General features: G+C 40.1%; 1 protein-coding gene across 1 annotated transcript in view; it reads left to right on the forward strand.

The window, feature by feature from the left end:
• Window positions 1–20,581, forward strand: part of CCDC170 (coiled-coil domain containing 170) — a gene marked incomplete at both ends in the record, with an annotated part of 72,411 nt that overhangs the window by 26,990 nt on the left and 24,840 nt on the right. The window contains 2 exons of the mRNA XM_084228798.1: window positions 1,215–1,400; window positions 14,925–15,242. Of these exons, the coding sequence (XP_084084924.1) occupies window positions 1,215–1,400; window positions 14,925–15,242 (504 nt within the window). The remainder of the gene's footprint in view (window positions 1–1,214; window positions 1,401–14,924; window positions 15,243–20,581) is intronic.

Here is a 20,581-nt window from a genome sequence, read left to right on the forward strand (position 1 = left end):
TTTTCTAGGCCTCACGAGCACACACGCACAACCCTTCCTGGGAACGCCGGCAGGAAAGGAGGCTTTCCTAGGAACCGTGGCTGTTCAGTCACCCCCTTCAGGGATAGGTAGTGAGTGACCACTGTGTGCGGGACACTGTTCTGGGGGGCAGGGATCCAGCCATGAACAAGATGAGACTAAGTCCGCTCTTCTAGAACTTTTATTATTGTGGGGGGAAAGATGATGAAGAAATAACCAAATATTTATTGTGATCACACGTACGAAAAAAAGTGCAGTGAAGAAAATCAGAGAGTAGGGTCAGAGAGTGACGAGGGGAGAGGCATGCTTGTTTAGGTCAATGCCCCTGCGTGGCCCTCTGGGTGGGGGATTTGAAGGCTGTGGCCAAGTAAGAGAGCAAGCGTTGAGGACAGGGAGGTCAGGGGCAGGGATCCTGGCTGGCGAATTGCTGAGGTTGGAAGAGCCGTCACTTTCCAGGCAGTCCCAACACAGGACTGACCCTGCGTGGGATGTGGGCCTCAGGTCTTGCCCCAGGTGTCCTGGTGACCTCAGAGAAGGTGCGTCTGCATGGCTGGTTCTCTGGGGCCCTGGGACCGGCTGGCTTTAATTTCCGTCCTCACAGGTGTTAGAGATCTCATCCAGGACCCCAGCTAACACCACAAATGCACAGCGCAGGGATTCAGCGACCTGCTAACTCAATGATAACATTGCGTGAGCCTGTCATGGAGGATTTTGCTTGTGCTCATTGGAAGAATTTCATTTTCCAAAAGGAAAAAGTGCCGTCTTCTTTACTACTGCTGGTTCACCCCTTCCTTCCCCCAGCACATAGCACCTGGAGGCGGTTAGTACGAGCTCAGTGGCTGACTGCGCCCCCACCTCGCCTCACCTACATGATCTCTGCAGACCACCTCTTCCCCTTGATTGTTTAGCGCTGGGGCCTTGCTGATGCTCGCTCAGCCTGGCAGCTTGCAGCTGAATTCTCTCGTGGTTGCCTTGAAGCTATTTTTGCTTACTTTTCATTTGATCGCCTGCATCTGCACAGAACAGAGTTTAGAGGCAGCCTTTGAAAAGGTGATCTTTTTGGGTGGGGGAGGGATAGTGCTTTTACTATGTTCATAGGATAGTCGTCACCGGCGGGGTGAGAGATGGTGTGTTCCTTCGGGCTCTTGGGCGGAAACTTAGTTTTTGTGGGCTAGCTGTCATTGCTTTCTCTCCAGCTTCGAGAGCTGTGCACGGAAAGCGCAGCCCTGAAAGGACGAATCGCTGCTCTTGAAGAGACTGTAAATGTCCATGAGATGGAGGCAAAAGCTAGCAGAGAAACGATCATGCGGCTGGTTTCAGAAGTAAACAGAGAGCAGAAAAAAGCTGCCTCCGATCTTGAAGAGAAAGAGAAGCTGAGCCAGGTAGCGTGTGCGTGCCTCTGCGATGGTGCCTGTGGAGCAGCACTGGAGCCGGGCTGTGGAGCACAGGAGCCTCACTGAGCTACCTCTCCACAGGCTGCTCCCTGCAGGGGTGGGGGAGACACGAGGGGGGAGGGGAGGGGCCATTGTGGGACTCAGGGACCTGAACAAGTCATTTGATACCGTGTTTTTTTCTAATTAGAAAGAGAGAAATACACACCACTTCAAAGAAAAGACTTTGTAGGGAATGTCTTATTGTAGTTAAACTACACAGATTTTTAAAATTTAAGAATTCATTTTTTTAACACATAGGTAATACATCCACGAGCTACAGATTTCGGAATGGACACAGAGGTATATGGTGGTCTTCCCCTACCCCTTGGCTGCAACCCCTCGGCTGTTCTCAGAGAGCGCCCGTTGTTGTTAAGTTCTGATACACCCTTCTAGAAACATTCTGTGCATGTGTATGCACGTACACATTCGTTTTATTTATTTTTAACACAAAATGTAAAAAGGCTGCCATATATAATCTCATCTTGATTATTTTTCATGTGTGAGAATGTGTCAGTAAGACAGAACCTAGAAGCAGACTTGCTGGTTCCAAGGCTCAGGGGATTATCATTTTGAGAGAGATGGTTGAAAGGGAGTGATTCTTAATTCTAAACTTTTATCTATATCAGGTGTTTGATCGTTTCAAATAGCTGAACCTGTTCTGTAGATTTCTAAGAACCTACCATATAATTTTTTAATGATACAATTTTCCTGGACCAGGAAACAAATTAGGAGATTCATGATGAATTTCCAAAAGCAAAAGGGAGCTAATACAATCAGTCAATCAAATACATAGAAGACAATATATTTTATTAATGGTAAAGTCGGAGTTTAAAGTTAGGTAATGACCAACACTGGAAAAGATAGACTCCTTGAGGGGTGGAAGTCTAATTGTATCCCACGAGCTGCAGAGGGGCTTCTGGAATCCGTGGGATATGGTAGAAGGAGCCATTTTTATGGGAACTTCTTTTGGGTCTTCCTCGTCTACAGTGACATCACAGCCAAGTGGGGTGAGATGGAAACCGGCATGCAGAGGTGACTTATAGTCCTGACAATAATTTCTAACCCCCACCCCATTCCCTGCTTCAAAAAACCCCTCCTTACCACTGGATTTCTTCTTTTGACACATAAACCTTGTAAAAAGAGCAAAAGTTTTATTATTATCCAATATCTGCACTCATTTCAACACCCGTGACTTAGTTTTCTAGGGCTGCCATAACAGAACAGACTTGGGGGCTTGCACAACAAGCTTTTCTTTCTCATCATCTAGAAGACTGAGAAGCCCAACCAAGGTCAAGGCTCCTTCGAGAGCCCTCTTCCTGGCTGGCAGACGGTCACCTTCTTGGTGTGTCCTCACGAGGCAGAAAAAGTGAGCTCTCTGGTGTTGTTCTTATAAGGGAACTAATTGCACGGTGGGGACCCCAGCCTCATGACCTCATCTAACCTTCATTACCATCCAAGGTTCCCTCTCCAAATACCATCTCACTGGGCATTAGGGCAGCAACAAATGATTTTAGGGGACGCAGTTCAGTCCATAGTGATTCTAAATTATTTTCCTCCAACACTTTTTATAAAAATACTCAAATATATAGAAAGGCAAAGGAACACCACAAACACCTATCTGTTATCCACCTAGATGGCAAGTTGTTAGCCCTTTGCTGTTTGATTTTGTATTACTCTTTCTCTCTCTCTCTCTCTCACTCACCTAACTGCAGAATCACTTTCAAGTACATCCTGTGTATTGTTTCTGACATACATAGACATTCCCTACGTAATACATAACCCCATTGTCACATCTCAATGTTAACAATAGCGCCGCAGTATTGCTGGTGGTATTATGGCTTTGGGTACTCAACCCCTTGAGAGTTTAATTCTTTCTTCTCTCCCCACCTTGCCCTGGTGTGTGGCTCATGTCCAGCGAGTAGCCTCTGTCAGAAGTGTTGGATGCTGCATTTGAGATTGGGTTACCGAAAGGCTGGGGTCCTGTTCTAGGCGCTCTCTCTTGAGACATTGCTTGAGACCAGCTGCCACGTGGGGAGGACATCCTGCAGCCTGTGGTGAGCCCACGTGGCCAGAAATGGAGCCCTCTTGGCTTCCACGTGTGTGACCCTAGCAGTGAGTCCTTCATTCAATGATAAATTATCCAGGCTTGAAATTAAGGAAGAAATTAACATTTATTTAAAATGCATACCTGAAAAAAGGCAGTGGGACATGAAAATGTGTTGTCAGAGTACATTAAAAATACAGAACTTGCTCCTATTCTTATTTAAGCACCTTTGCCTCTAGATGACCGATGAGATGATGCTCAGATTTTGAAACACATTTGATTTGAGATAAAGCTCCTGCCCAAAGAGCAAAAATCGTGAAAATATCGGGCTGTATAAAACTTGAACCCCTCATGGGCTTTGACTTCAAAGATTTGTAACTGAAAAACACTGTCAAGCAGCGTTACTGACACATTAGTGATGTCAGGAAGAGTTTGACAGTGTTTTCTAAAACTGCATTTGTGAGGGGGAAACTTACTTGCTTAATGAAGTTGAGAATGACTGCAGAGGTAGAGGTATCCAGGGTATTCTCCCAGACTTAGCTTCTCTGATTTTCTTAATGACTCTAAGTAAATGAAAATTAACTTAATTAACTTATTGCTTAACTTGTTAATTAAATTAATAAGCTTAGTTAAGTTAGGAAAATTTCCCAAATAGAAATGGAGATGATTTATTATACGGATGGAAAATACATTACTCCAAAATCTTTAATAATTGATATTTACAACTGTTTTGGCAACCATCAAAGACTGGTGCTCTTTCTCTTGGTTCTCCCCAAATAATCCAGCTTTGAGAGAAGTTGTCACTTTCTCTGCACAAGCCTCGCACACAGTTCCTAAAGGTGGCAGAAGTTCAAATCGGTGGATGAGAAATTAAATTTACATACTGTATTTCACCTCGATTCTTGCCTGTTACACTGTTTGCATTTTGCTTGATTCTGTTGACTGCAGTTGAAACTAGGTTTTGAGGTCAAACAGGCCTGGGCTTAGAAGGATGCATCTTCCGCTCTCTTGGCTGCTTCTTTTGCAATAGTGACTGTAAGAGGGAAGAACAGAGGCACAACTGAGCAGCGGGACTAAGAGGTGAGGTCATTGTTCTGCCTCTAGAACCATTTGACTGTGATATGAGGCCTGGGACTTGATCTCCGTGAATCTCAGTTTCTAGTCTATGAAATAGTCTGTGAAAATTGCTTAATTTAAGAATCTGTCTCTTATAATAGTTAAAAGTGAATGGCAGGCTATATGTGAAATACTCGGGACATGCTTAGCACATCATTGATACTCAAGTGTTTTCATCTCCCACTTGTAGTTACCTGCTTTTATTTAAGGATGGAAACCAACATAGGAGCATGGCATAAGAGCACGGGCATACAGATTATTTCCTGGAAATGAGAAATAACTAGCCAGGATAAATTCCTAAAGAAATTAAAGGCCTCTTTACAATCCTGGAATCACATTTTAGGAAGTTACCCTGAGGTCTTTTAGAATCTAGATCATCTAACTATTGATATTTATGCAAAATAAGAATCATCTTAAAGTGCCCCTGACTAGCTAGTGTCCAGCTTTTCCTTGAACTCCTCCAGAGACAGGGAACTCACTACTGTACAAGGAGGTCCACCTCTTCTTTATGTGGTTCTAATGGTTTGGCAGTTCTTATAGCAAGTCAGGAACAGAATCCTTATAATTCACATCCTTGTCCTGGTTCTATCTTAATGAAGCTTCACAGAATAAATAGAAATCCTTCTTATGGTTAACCTTCAAGCATATGGAGACATATATCATGAATTTCTGAGTTTTTTCCCTGGATAAACAGCCTAGATCTATCAAATTTTTCTTACATGAATTTTCTTTCTTACCATCTTTGAGGTCTGGGAGAGAGTTCTAGCTCCTGTTCTAGCCATATCTATATCTATATATTTATCTATCTCTATATATATATCTATCTAGCCTTATATTAAGTATAGTTTATATTATATATATTTCATATATAGTTTATATATACTATATAGCATATAGTATATTTTATTATATATTATAGTTTATATATTATAATTAATATAGTGTATATTATATATTATATAGTATATGTATATACAGTATATATACAAATGTCTATACAAATACACAAATATATATAAATACATATACACAAATAAATATATATACACACACACACACAAATATTTATATACAAATTTTACTTTGGAGTCACCATATATAAAGCTATAAGACTTCAAAGTAAAATTTAAAACCCACTGTTCTACTTCTAGTCTAAGTCTTAAGCTGTTGCTTTAACTTCTGATAATTACCATTAATATTTTAAAATAATTCACCAATCTAATATATTTTGTCTTTCTCCTATGAAACATGAGGAATATAAGGACTTCTACTTTTTACTCCCCCTTTCTTCTTTTCTGAATTATATTATTATTCTATTATACATTATCTTATTATTGTATTTACATTATGAAGGTCTGTCACATTCACATTTTGTTCTGTAACAGTATAAAGTCTTCAATGCCTTATCTTTAGTTGCAGTCTACAAATTTAAAATCCATTGCAGCAGCATTTAAAATAGCATGATTACATAAATACTTTTCTTATGTGTCTAATCTTAGCATGCTATTCTGACCCCATTCTATCTTCCCCGTGCCCCTCTTTAAAAAAATGCCCAGCTGGGAACTGTCCATGGTCCTCCAGGCACAGGCTGACCAGTACAGGGCAGAGTTTGCAGTCAGCACTCCAGCGAAGTGAGGGACAGTGTGGTCTTGCGGGCAGCTACATTCCTTGTCATCTTGTATTGAGTTTGCCAATAATGAGAATTTTGGACTTAAGCTGAATTCTTGTTATTTTCCAAGGTTGATGATGCTGCTGGGACAGCTCAGATATGGGAAAAGTCTTCCTCATTTTGAAGTAAAATGGTCCTCTGCAACTTTAGTCCATGAAAGCATGACCTCTGGAAGAAATAATCTGCATTATTGTCTTTCAATTATTTGAAAACATCTACAGGAGAAATGCTCTAGTTCTTTTAGTATTTCTTCTTATGACATGGTTTCAGAATCAATGTCATTCCCTTTCCTATGCTCTGAATTGACTCTAACAACAGATACTAGAAGTTTGAACAAGGCATTGTGTTGTGAGTAAGCTGTGGTGCACCAATAGTTAAAGTGTGGCCAGCTCTTCATAAAGTTCTTGTGATAACTAATTTTTTACTGTCTCTTACAAGCAATGAGTGACATGGACATTTTTTGGCTTAGCACTTTTAATTTTATCTTCCTAAAAAGTTTATTATAACACACTAGAAACTTACTTAACCATTGTGTCTTCGACATCCTTTTTGCTGAAATTGTTTTCTTTGCTGCCCACTTCCCATCTGCCTTTTAGCTTCCCTGATCATTCACTTAAAAGTCAATGTTTAAGTCGTGATTTCCAGGACAGTGCTTGAATCATTCTGGCTACACTGTAACTCTGTCCTCAAAATTAAAACTTTTTCAATAAATATTTTTATAATTCTAATTTGAGTTAATAAAGATTTGAAGAATATTTTCAGTTTTCTTATGAGTATACATACAAAAATGTTAACTATTTTGTTGAGCATATTTTTAATAGTGTAAAGTTTTAATATTTGAAAACTCTATCTTTCTAAATTTATGTTTTGGTTGTAGTCTAGTAATACAATTATAGTCTAGTAATATAATTATAAATAATATAGATTTTGTATTAATGGTACAAAAAATACTTTTCTTCCTTAGCAACAAAATCCTTCACCATCATGCCAAAAAGCATTTATTTTTCAAGCAATCTCTGGGTCAATTTTTCTTTATTTCCAACCAATTGCCAATCGAGACCTTTTAAAGCTCTGAAAATGAAGTGATAGAAAAAGTTATTTAAAAATATATATAAAGCACAAGTCTAAAATTTAAGTGTTTGAAACCATAGACATACAATTAAATTCAGTAAACAAATCAGAATAAACATGGGGAAATAAGAGAATTACATAATTGTATTATATATATATATACTGCTAAACAAATATTTTTCTTTGAAAATATGGTATAAGACTACTATAGAGAATACTATTTTACTGATACTATAGTATATTAATATCTGAATAAAAAGTTACGACCAGAAATCCTTGTATTCAAGTCCTATATCCTCGCTTCTGATGAACACCACTTAGGTCAACATTTAGAGGTTTTCGTTTTTGATGAATGAACTAGATTCTTGCTTGTCAATATGTCATCTTGATTGGACTGATGAAAATGCTACTTTCAGGGAATAATATATATGAAACTCTTCTTGTGTTTCACTTTTAAAGCAATAAAAAAAAAAAGCAGTCTCACAGAGGTTTGTTGACCAGAGAAGAGGTTTTATTTATAACTTGTTTCCAAAATGAAACAAGTGTGTTTTCAAAAATCCATTTTCAAATCTCTATGTAGAGAGTTTTATCGATTTACTTCAAAAAAGTACTGTTAAACTTAAATTATGTTTTGGTGGAAATTTAAATTATCTTTTTTTTTTAATAGAGGCATGTTTTATTTATTTAGTTGTTTGTTTGATTTATACACGCACTGGGTACAGTCAGAAGTGCAGGAGGGTGAGAGAATTCACCAGAGCCAGAGCAGGGAGCAGAGCAGGCAGAAGGACCGAAGTACCCTGCTGAGGGGAGCAGCGGGCGGCAGGAGAGGTCTGCACGCCATGTGGGACCCTCCTCTGGTGGCCGGGGAGCAGCCGGGGATCGAACCGGCACTGCAGAGGCTGGGGGCAGCTTCGCAACCCAGCGCTCAACCACTGCGCCACCAGGGAGGCCCCTAAATTATCTTTTGATAAAAGAAATGGATTGTGGATTTTGTATACTTTTCACTTTCCAGTTACAGTTGGCAAACTAACCTTAAAATACCACACGTTGGAACATAATCTTACTTGCGCAACACACAGGTTCATGCCACCTGTCACTTAACGTTTGAATTCTGCAGACCTGAAATTGTCCATACTTTCTTCAAAAATTGAGGTTAATACTCTCAGCCACAAAAAGTTACTTAAAAGACACATCACCCAAAGCAGTGATAGTGAAGGCAAAGATAAACAGCTGGGACTACATCAAATTAAAGAGCTTCTGTACAGCTGAAGAGACAGTAACCAAAACAAAGAGACACTCCATTAATTGGGAGAAAATTTTTGCACACAACACTAATGATAAAGGACTGATCACAAAAATCTACAAAGAACTGATGAGACTCAACAAACACAAAGAAAATAATCCAGTCAAAAAATGGACAGAAGTGCTAAAAAGAAACTTCTTCAAAGAGGAAATGCAAATGGCCAACAGGCATATGAAAAATGTTCAGCATCACTTGTAATCAGGGAAATGCAAATCAAAACTACCATGAGATACCATTTCACACCAGTGAGAATGGCACATATTAAAAAACTAGCAACCACAAATGTTGGCGAGGATGTGGAGATAAAGGAACTCTCCTGCGCTGATGATGGGAGTGCAAACTGCTCCAACCACTATGGAGAGCTGTGTGGAGATTCCTCAACCTGCTAAAGATGGAGCTTCCATATGATCCAGCAATTCCATTCCGAGGTATTTACCCAAAGGACACAGAAACATTAATTCCAAAGAGCACCTGCACCCCTATGTTTATAGCGGCACAGTTTATAATAGCTAAGCTATGGAAACAACCCAAATGCCCAAAAATAGATGACTGGATCAAGAAGATGTGGCACATATGCACAATATTATACATCTATCAAATCTTCTTCTTTCAAAAAAGATAAACTCATGCAATTTGCAGCAACATGGATGGACCTGGAAGGGATCATGCTTAGCGAAATAAGCCAGAAAGAAAAAGAAGAAAAATACCGGATGGTCTCACTCATAGCAGGAATCTAAAAAACCTAAATAAGGGACCAGGAAAAAAATACTAATTATAATAAAGTAAAATTCAAAATCAACAAACAATTATAAACCAGAGACACTCTATGGGGGGGTGGTGAGGAGAAGGGAGTAGGATCAAAACAAGGGGGGGTGGGAATTGTATGGGGACTATAACCAAGATGAAAATGCATACATTGTGCAAAAATGAAAAATGATGTAAAAAATATATAAAATAAAATGAAAAAAGTTACTTAATAATACCTGAAGGTACATTTTCAATTACCTGCATTCCACCTAAATAATTATACATCACACTATTAAACTAATTGTTACACTTAAAAAAATGATGTCAAATTGCTACAAATAGGATTAAATTTTCAACCTTAATTTCTGCAATTACCTTGTTAGGACTGGGAACATTTGCAGGAGAGGCACCAGACTGTAAATTACATTTTGCATATATTGGTCTGCGAGATTTTTAATCTATATTAAGATTTGAACCCTGGAACAGAACTCCAGACTCCAGGTTTGTTCTAGTTCAAGGAAAATTCGGTCTCCCTTATTCTGGATACTTCTTTTTTTTTTTTTTTTTTTTAATGTAGAGGCATGTTTATTTTTTTTTTATTTGTTTGTTTGTTTTTGTTTATACAAGCACTGGGTACAGTCAGAAGCGCGGGAGGGTGAGAGAATTCACCAGAGCCAGAGTGGGGAGCAGAGCAGGCAGAAGGACCGAAGTACACTGCTGAGGGGAGCAGCGGGCGGCAGGAGAGGTCTGCGCGCCATGCGGGACCCTCCTCCGGTGGCCGGGGAGCAGCCGGGGATCGAACCGGCGCCGCAGAGGCCACGGGCAGCTTCGCAACCCAGCGCTCAACCACTGCGCCACCGGGGAGGCCCCTGGATACTTCTTCTAATGCTGCCAAGATTAGTGTGTTTATGCATTCATATCCTTATTAACTCAGTACTTTATTTAACAATGTTTTTTAAATTTTAGCTGTTTACGTTATTGAAATAATGTTGGGTTATAACATATACATGTTTTAGTGATACAAAATGACATCTCTTTCGGTGTCTGTTACTATGCCACACCTAACACCAAAGCACACCTAATGCACTATAGCTCGTTGGGCCCCACACCCCCTTCATTCCCCACCTCATCCTTGCCCTCCTGTAGCCTCAGTTCTACAGCCAGATTTGTAGGGTTTGTTACTGTGTTGGTTTTGTCTGACTCTTGTTTCTCTGTGCTCCACATATTGGTGACACCACCTGCCATGTCTCTCTCCTTCTGACTTATTTTGATTAGTATAACCCCCTCCAGTTCCATCCACGTCGTCACTGATGTCAGGAGTTCATCTTTGTTCTGTAGCTGAGGAGTGTTGCACTGTGTATGGACCACATCTTCTTAGGGTGCTTCCATTACTTGGCTTTTGTAAAAAACCATCGGGGTGAACATCGGGGTGAATATATCCCTTTGAAGTGTGTATTTGCATTCATCACGTAGATACCACAAGTGGAATTGTTGGGTCATATGGCAGATCTGTTTTCAATTTTTTGAGACCCCTCCATGCTGTCTTCCGCAGGGACTGGACTAGTCTACTCCGCACCAGTAACGGATGAAGGCTCTTTTTCCTCAATCCTCTCCAACACCTGTTTCTGGTGTTTTTGAGGTGGTCTGTTCTCACAGGTGCATTGTGGTTTTGATTTTCATTTCCCTGATGATAAGTGACGATGAGCGTTTCTTCATGGCCTGTTGGCCATCTGTATGTCTTCTTGGGAGGAGTGTCGACTTCTGCTGATTCTTTTGATGAGTTTTTTGTTGTTGTCGTGTGAATACTTTGTAGATCTTGGATGTTAATTGCATGAAAATGTATGATGTGCAAACGTTTTCCCCCGTTCTATAGGGTGTCTTTTTGTTTATTGATCACTTCTTTCACTGTGTAGAAGCTTTTTATTTAACCCAATTTGTTTATTTTTGCTTTTGTTTCCCTTGCCATTGGAGTTGAGACCCACAACCGCTGTTGTGGTGTGTTTTGCCTAGGTTTTCTTTTATGTATTTTATGGTTTCAGGTCTTGCATCTAAGACTTTAATCTGGTTTGAGTTAACTGGTAGTGGATGTTGACTAGATGTTTTGTGGTGATCATTTAGCAATACATACAAATATTGAATCATATTGCATACCTGAAACTAATATATTATTATATCTTATAATTATATAATTACTATACAAATATGCCATAATTATGTAATTATATCTTATACAATTATATTTATAATAATATATAAAACTATTATGGTAACGTATAGCTATTATATCATATATCATGCCATATGAGGTATATATTATAATTGTTATGTTCTATATAAGTTTATCCTGATCATAACATATCAATAAAATAATTATATATTATATAACATATTATATAACATATATTATATAACATATCAATAAAATGATTATATATCAATAAAATAATTATATATTATATTGTATAATAATTGTATACTATACTATAAGTTTATATTACATTGTAATTATATACATTATATCTCAATAAGAAAACAAAAACCACACAAACTTTTGAATGGTTCCATGCATTTAACTAGAAAGCTAACTTGAATGTCTTAATCATATTATTTACAAATGTTTTGTTGAAATTAAGTCTGAAGGGGTCATTATTCATTTGCTGTGCGGTAGGCCTGAGTCTAAAGATTTTTTTTTTTAAAGATTTTATTTATGCATGCATGCATACAAGAACTGGGGTACAGGCCAGAGGTGCGGGAGGGTAAGAAGATTCACCAGAGACAGAGCGGGGAACAGAACAGGCAGACTGACTGAAATACACTGCTGAGGGGAGCAGCGGGTGAGACAGGAGTGGTCTGCTGCGCCATGTGGGTAGCTCCCTGGCCGGGGATTGAACTTGCGCTGCAGAGGCTGTGGACAGCTTCATAGGTTGTGTCTTAACCCTTTGCACCACCAGGGAGGCCGTAAAGATTTGTTAATTAAAAAACTTTTTAGAATTAATCCTCGCCACCATCTGTATAGGGCCCAACCGCATCTGCAAATGTGATTTCCTTGCGGAGGTCAGCCCTTATTTGGCTCCGGAGCTGCTAGCTTCTCCTCCCGTGTGTCAGTGCGATCTGACTGAGGTCCCAGGTCTCCACCGGCAACACCCATGTCATAGTACTTCGGTGTATCCTTGAGGTAACCATGCAACCAGGCTCCACTCTGGCTGCTCGCTCTGATAGCTGGGCAGGTAATTGCATCTTCAGTCTGAGGACATCTGTTTTCAGCGGATCATCCCAGTGTCCCTGAGTCCTGAAACACTTCACAGAGCATCAGGGGAGCGGCTGTGCCCAAGGCCTCCTCATGGGTGCCTGAATCTGCTTTTCATGGGAGAAAGAGCTTGTGGTTCACTGGGCTGAAATGTGGCCAGCAGAGAAACCTGACCAGCTCCTATGTCCCACTAAATCCACGATGACAAATGAATTTTCTGATTTTTATGAGACAGAAGTGCTGGTGCGCTGGACTTGTTAAAGGGGACTGTTTTGGTCCTTGTCTCTAAGGCAGCAAGACAACATCTGATGTAGGGGTGGAAAAATTCCTCCTAGCTGAAATGCTTTGTGTTTCTTGGTCTCCTGGTGTAAACTGCCAGTTGATTAATTTACTGCAAACTGCCAGGAACTCCATGTGTCTGATATATTTTTTGTGTATTTTGAACATTTTTGGGTAAATATATGGTTAACAATAGCACTCTATTGGCTATCGAAACAGCCCCTGTTTTTCATTAGGGGTTTTTTCTCAATAGGGGTTAGCAAACATACTATCTACAAGACTTAGAACTGTTGAGGATTAGGGTTCACTTTTCTACCTGGATTATTGCATTTATGACATTAATTTTTTAAAGATTTATTTATTGCCTACAAGAACGGGTATAGGCCAGATGCGCGGGAGGGTGAGAGGATTCCCCAGAGACAGAGCAGGGAGCAGAACAAGCAGATCCACTGAAATACACTGCTGAGGAGTTTTTTGAACCACACATTAGATTGTGGGTTTATTATTACCTGTGCTGAAACTGGTTACTCTAATTGAACAGCTATTATGTTCTGAAAGTAAATCTGTTCAGTGTTAAAATATTATATTTGTAGTCAAGTATCCTTGACTCTTTAAGGGTCATAATTTAATTAGCAGCAGTAGGGGAATTCCTGTGCAAAGAGAACAGTTTGCAAAGAGAATGAGGAAATGAAGCTGTTGGGAGGACCTTGAAAGCAAGGTCCCTTGCTTTTCAACAAAATTTCAACAAAATAAGGGCATTGTTAGTTGACTTATTCCCTCTTTCCCTACCTATCCACTTCATGACTTTCCTTACAAGTTGATATCTGAAACCTCCTGGATTAAAAAAAAAAATCACCATAAGAAAAAAAGAGTAAGATACTTTCTTTTCTATAAAAAGTACCCTTTCAAGTAACACTTGTCCCATCTCCAAGCTGTTGGAGGAAAGAAATCCCTTTTAAAGTCCAGTTCTAACAAAAGGTTATATTTTAACTAGCAGCCTGAAAGGTTTACTGGCCAGTTTCAAGGGGAGAATCTGTTATTTAAAGATATTGTTTCTTTTTAGATATTTTTTCCCCAACATTATTTTTAATAAAAACAAGATTTTTTTTTTTTGATAGTTAACTATGTAGCAGTACTACAGCAGTGCAGGTTAACCAGCTGCTTAATGTTATTTGATGTGAATTCATGTATTTTGGAACTTGATATCAACAAGTGGGTTGGATTTTTTTTTTTTTTATGAATGTTAAAGACGTCCCCTTACGTCCCTTTGGACCATTTTAGATTATGATAAATTGAATTAGGTGCACAGGCAATATCCTTTGATGATCTTTGTTACTTGAACGAACCTAAATTATATGTACTATATTCTTTAAAATTGTTATTTTCTGTGTGACACTCTATTTTCTCTGCTTTGAATCCCTCTACCCACCAAATGACTCGGTATTTGTCTCTTTTCTTCAGGAGCTAGAAATATTAGTGTTCTCTTTACCAGACAAGGGGATACATAATCAATGACTATTGAAGGAAAAATCTGATTCTCTACTATGCAATGACTTTTAATAAGAGACTACTACTCTGTTATTTTAAATATTATTGAGGCATCTTTATTGAAATAATTTTTAGTACCAACTTTTGCTACCCTTTATTCAAAACTAGTTTCCATGTATGCCAAAGTCAAGAACGGATAGACTATGTGCCAGTTGAGTCTACTATATGTTAGCCAAAGATGTGTTGTCATTAACTCTTTTCAGAGGTCCACAGAGAAATGGCTTCCACGTTTTTTATTTTTTTAGCCAAGATTTTATATCCCTTCTCTTATCTAGATGCCTAAATTCACCTGACACAGCCTTTGCAAGAGACAAGGGGATTGAGGTTAAAGCTGGAGCAAGCATTCAACAAGTATCCTCAAGTCACTGATTACTTAGGGAAATGAAGTTAGTATAGGTGTCCTTCACTGGGTGCTAATGTTATTCTCTTACTTTCTGGAATCATTTTAGGACTTGCTCTGTGCTGCAGAGGCAAGAGAAGCTCTGGAAAGGGAAGTTAAAATTTTCCGAGACAGGCTGCTTGCTGGGCAGCGGGCCTGGGATGCCTCGAAGCAGGAGCTGAACCTCTTGAGGAAAAGTTCGTGTGACCTGGAGAAGAGTTTGAAGGCCAGTCTGGAGGCAGCCACGGCCTCGCAAAGCCAGTATTCCTCATTTAGGGGGAAAATCACTGCTCTCCTTGAGGGCGGCTTGGGCGTGGCTGGGTCCACAGAGGACGCCATTTTGGAGAGGATCCGAGAGATGGGCGTCCAGGAGGAGAGCAGGAAAAAGGTGAGGGGCTGGCTGGTGGCTGCTTATGACCTTTTTTTTTTTTTAAAAAAATTATTCATACAAGAGCTGGGGTACAGGCCAGAGGTGCGGGAGGGTGAGAGGATTCACCAGAAACAGAGCAGGGAGCAGAACAGGCAGACAGACGAAAGCACTGCTGAGGGGAGCAGTGGGTGAGGCAGGAGAGGTCTGCCGCGCCATGTGGGTATCTCCCTGGCCGGGAATCGAACCCCCGCTGCAGAGGCTGCAGACAGCTTCACAGCGCTGTGCTCAACCTGCTGCACCACCGAGGAGGCCCTGATTATGAACTTTTAAAGAGCAGTAAACTCATTTGTTTAGCAATCTCCACTGAACTAGTTAAAAGTGTCATTAAAATGTGTTCGTATTACTTTCAGTGCTATATTAAGGCGTCTGGGGGCCACTCAGGGCACAGTGGTATAGATTCTGGAGTCACACCCGTCATGCACGCACTCACCTCAGTGGGACTGAGGGTCGTTGCCTCAGACAACAGCCTCTGAGATTTGGTGCCCTGACGTGCCATACAGGGGTTGACCCAGAGGCCACTCTTGTTATGTGCAAAGGTGGGGGGTGTGTCAATATGGTTTTGAATTCAGAATTGTTCAGGGCTTAGATAGGTAAATAGCACACAGAAAAATCACAGAGAAAGCTGTCTCACACATACTCTGCCATGGGGTCTGGGGCAACACCCCTTCATCAGCCACATTCATGATTCTGTAGCTGCCCCCGAGCAGCCCCACCATCCCTGGTTCCCGAGACAAGTGCACTCTGGTCACGTCTGGTCAAGGTTGGCCACTAAAAACCCATCAGGTCAGGCTTTCAGTGACAGTGGGTTACTGGAAAGGTGGTCAGTCCGATCCTTTTGGATTTTGGAATTGCAAATAATGGTTCCTAGACCTGTGACAGGTCTGCCTTGGAGGGTTGTTGCTTGCTGTAAGCATTAAATGAAAAAAAGTTAAGTTCTTAACACACTGACAAATAATAATATTAGGCGGTTGCTGTCCTTGCTTCACCTCCTCACCCCGCCTTCCCGCCTCCTCTTAATAATGTGTGGTGTGTAGATCATTCTTTGATGAGAAGTGAAGAAAATTGGTTTAATTCACAAATATGATTGAAGTCTATTTAGTTTCATTGTCTTGTTTATACTATGAATAATTCTCAATGTCTACAAAATTGTTTAGCAGAGCCAGCTTCAGCCCAGATCCCATTTAAATGATCACCAAATCCCAACTATTAAAGTCATAATTAATGAGGTTTTAAAGTAAATAATATTCAAATTCTATGTTAGAAGGAATTATTTAGGAATTATTACTTCTACTCCCTAGGAATAGAATTCCTTAGGAATTCTTTCTTCTACTGAGTTCATGCTTGTTCCAAGGGAGAAAATACACCTCTGTGTCTTTTGATGTGCCTGAAATTTCAGATTGTGGCTAACTCAGAATTCAGGGGTGCAGTTATAAATTTACTGTAACGACCAAAAATTTTCATTCCATTTGCAAATTCTCCAGTGCTTGTCTTTGCTTTAGGAGCAGCCCAAGTTGCTGATCTCCGAGAGTATTTTTTCTTGTGCGTCACTGCTCCTATAGCTAGCTACTGGATTAGGGAAAGAAGTTAGTGATTGAGTTACTTCCAGTAGCCAAAGGTTCTTTGCCATTTCATTTCTTTGAATTACTGCTTTTCCCTTCTATTTTTCCAAAAGCCATTTTAATTTTAGCATGTGAAGCACAGCATAAAATTGTCAGCACGATGTATATGTTTATTTTCTAAAGCAAAATGAAAGGAATTGGTTGAACTGGGTAGGCTGCCCCCCACTCCCCATAAAAAATTAGGATGATTCAGAGTCTTTTTAGTGCCTTTGTCTGCCTTTCCTACCCTGTAATTTTTTTCAATAGATGCTCTCACTGTTTAAAAGCCTGAAATCAGGCATATAGCTGGCGTGTTGTGTGACTCATCTTCAAGTAAAATCAAGAGAAAACGGATTTTGTATATTGTCTTAGAAATGTTTCTGAACAATGGGAGCTTTACAAATTGATGAATCTGCTTGTTGAGGGGGCTGTGTTCCCCCTGCCAGGGGCCGTGGTTTACATACACAGCAACAGTTGAATAATACCCCCCCCCGAAGACCCAGTGGTGGGGTCAGGCTTGGTCTGGCAAATTCTCCATTTCATGTCAACTCATTCTTCCTGAACATTCCTTTTTTTGTTTACCCCTTTGCTATTCATTTTTACTCTCCTATATTTGCAGTGCTCAGTAGGATTCAGGACACCACCCACACTTTTTCAATAAGTCATTTCTACTTGTTCCTTGCTTTTCTGCTTAGAGCAAAATCTAATTTTCTTTTTAAAAGCTCTATTATATCTTAAAGGAGGGCGCTCAGCCTTGGCACTACTGATGTTTTGGACTGGAGAACAGTTTGTGGGGGCTGTTCTGTGCATTGGGAGATGTTTGTCGGCATCCCTGGCTACTCCCCACTAGATACCAGAGATACCAGTAGCACCCTGCCCCTACCTCCTACTTTGTGACAACCAAAGATATCTCCTGATATTGTAAAATGTCCTCGGGGTCGGGGGGCAAGGACTATCACCCCATTTCAAACCACTGTATCAGAGGAATATTCTACTTCTAGGAATTCTAAATGAGTATTTAGATGCTATTTAGCCTTGAAACTTCAGCAAACTTCCTCCAAACAGGTGTTTTTGAAGTAACGATCTCTTGCACAATGACATAGAACTGTGACATTTCCAGATTTCAGTTTCTAATTTTGAGGCAAATCCTTCGTCGCTCTTCCTTTTAGATGCTTCCTGACTGGCTAAGTACGTGAATGAGAATTATGTGCACAGAAGATGTGACCATGGAGTTCTATGTCCTTTCCTAAGTTAAATATCAACACAAATCAAATCACGCTGCAGACATTTATCTAGACAGCTCTTTTGTTCCGCTCTGGGCAAACCTAAGGCTTTCTTTCTTCCATGAGGGTGTTTCTTAATCTGGGAGCTGTGAGTATCCGGCTTTGTGCCCTAAAGGAGCTCGGATGTGCTCTGCAGTCTTGCTGAATTCGCCTCTGATTTCATTGTTCTACTCTGTTCTTAATTCTTTAATCTACCGAAGATAATGTTTACCTGGAAGCCTCAGCCGCTGCCCACTGACATTTCATTGTCTCAAGCTGTGTTACACGGTCACCCTTGGATGCCAGGGGTATCTGGGAGAGCCAAGAGGATTTAGCTTTCCCAGCCACTATTATGCATTCTTCCGTAGGATGGCCCGGAACAACACACCACTGACTGGGCTGCTTAAGCAACAGAAATTTCTGGTCTTGTGTTTCTGGAGGCTCAAAGTCCAAAATCAAGGTGTCAGCAGAGTTGGTTTCTTCTGAGGGCTGTGAGGGAGAATTGAGTTCATACCTCTCACCTGGTTTCTGGTGACCTCAGGCATTCCTTGCTTTATGGAGGGTATTTTCCTCTTCCTCTTCACATTTCCTTCTTCTTAAGCTGTCTCTTGAGTTCAAATGTCTCTTTTTACAAGGAAGTGGCAGCTCTGGATCTACTGCAATGACCTTATTTTTACTTGATTATCTCTGCAAATGCTCTACTTCCAAATAAGGTCACATTCGGAGGTACTGGGGAATTTAAGCATATCTTTTTTGGGGAATATCCAATTCAACACATAACAAAGTTAACATACACAAGGTGGAGGGGATAGTGTCAGCCAATCCGGTGTTGTCCACACACACTGCCAAGAAGAGAGGAGAATTTGATGTTCTCTTCCTGGCACCTGATAACTTATCTTCTGTATTTCCTAAGTAGAAACTGCAACTTGGATAATTAGGAAAGAGTTATGTCCAGAAGGTCCTTCAGTGGTCCTTAGGTGACCAAGGACTTCTTTCTTCAGTTTAGAATTCTTGTGCTTCCATTTGATTTAATCTTAGGACAAAGTGCTCTCTGGTGAAATCAATAACTACTTGTCCTTGGGAAGTGAATTAATTCTTGTAGGGCATTATGACTTTATTTCCAAGCTGCTTGTTTTTGAAGTATAGTTTACTTTAGTGCCCTTTTGTTTAAAAAATTGGGGTATGTATTCTTTATTATAATCTCCCCCTCTCCTTCCATCCCTACTTATCTAGTGTTGAGATCCCTGCACACTTTGTCCCACAGTGTATTGAGGCTATCTTAACACGTGATACTAAGAAAAAGAAGACAAAGAAAATGAGATGCTTATTGATTCTCTAGACTTCTTGGTGAGAAAAACAGACACAAATGCTCAACTTTGGCAGAACACTTATGTTCACCCAGGTACTGGTATTTGCTGTTCCCAAGAACTTAGTCATATTGGAATGTTAGTTTATTAGAATAAACTTAGGTAGATTTAGTTCTGAAAAGACGTGGTGTCATCATATGCACTGACCTAAATAAGCTTATGAAGCTAAATTCTGTGATGCAGAGATTGTGGGGAAGTTCTCAGCTGTTTGGTCCTCTCTGGAGACCAGAATCTTGACAGGGCATTTGGGTGGGTTCCTCGCAGTCCAGTTTTCTACCTATTGGTGGTTTTAATTTTTTTTTTTATACTATGCATTTTTTTTACTTTTTTTTTAAATTTTATTTTTATATTCCTCATACAATTGCAACCCCCCCATTCTGACCCCAATCCCTCCCCTCCCACCTCCCACCCCCCCAAAAGTATCTCTGGTTCATAGTTTTTTGTTGATTTTGATTTTCACTTTCTTATATTCATTTTCCTGGTCCCTTATTTAAGTTTTCTAGATTCCTGCTATGAGTGAGACCATCCGATATTTTTCTTTTTCTTTCTGGCTTATTTTGCTGAGTATGACCCCTTCCAGCACCATCCATGTTGCTGCAAATTGCATGTGTTTATCTTTTTTGATAGAAGAAGATTTGATAGATGTATAATATTATGCATATGTGCCACATCTTCTTGATCCAGTCATCTATTTTTGGGCATTTGGGCTGTTTCCAAAGCTTAGCTATTATAAATAGTGCTGCTATAAACATAGGGGTGCAGGTGCTCTTTGGAATTGATGTTTCTGTGTCCTTTGGGTAAATACCTAGGAGTGGAATTGCTGGATCCTATGGAAGCTCTATGTTTAGTAGGTCCAGAAATCTCCACACAGCTCTCCATAGTGGTTGGACCAGTTTGCACTCCCACTATTGGTGGTTTTAAAAGTTACACTTAGCTGAATCTTCAAGTTCTGCAGCACATCCTGGGAGACCCAAGGATGAGGATGCAGGAGGTGCTTTGTCATCTTTGATACAATGTGTTTATCCCTTATTTGTCCATTCTAGAAAGATTTCTAGTTGAAAAACAGGCTC

This window comes from Talpa europaea, assembly GCF_964194135.1.
Source record: "Talpa europaea genome assembly, chromosome: 2".
NCBI classification, from domain to species: Eukaryota; Metazoa; Chordata; class Mammalia; order Eulipotyphla; family Talpidae; genus Talpa; species Talpa europaea.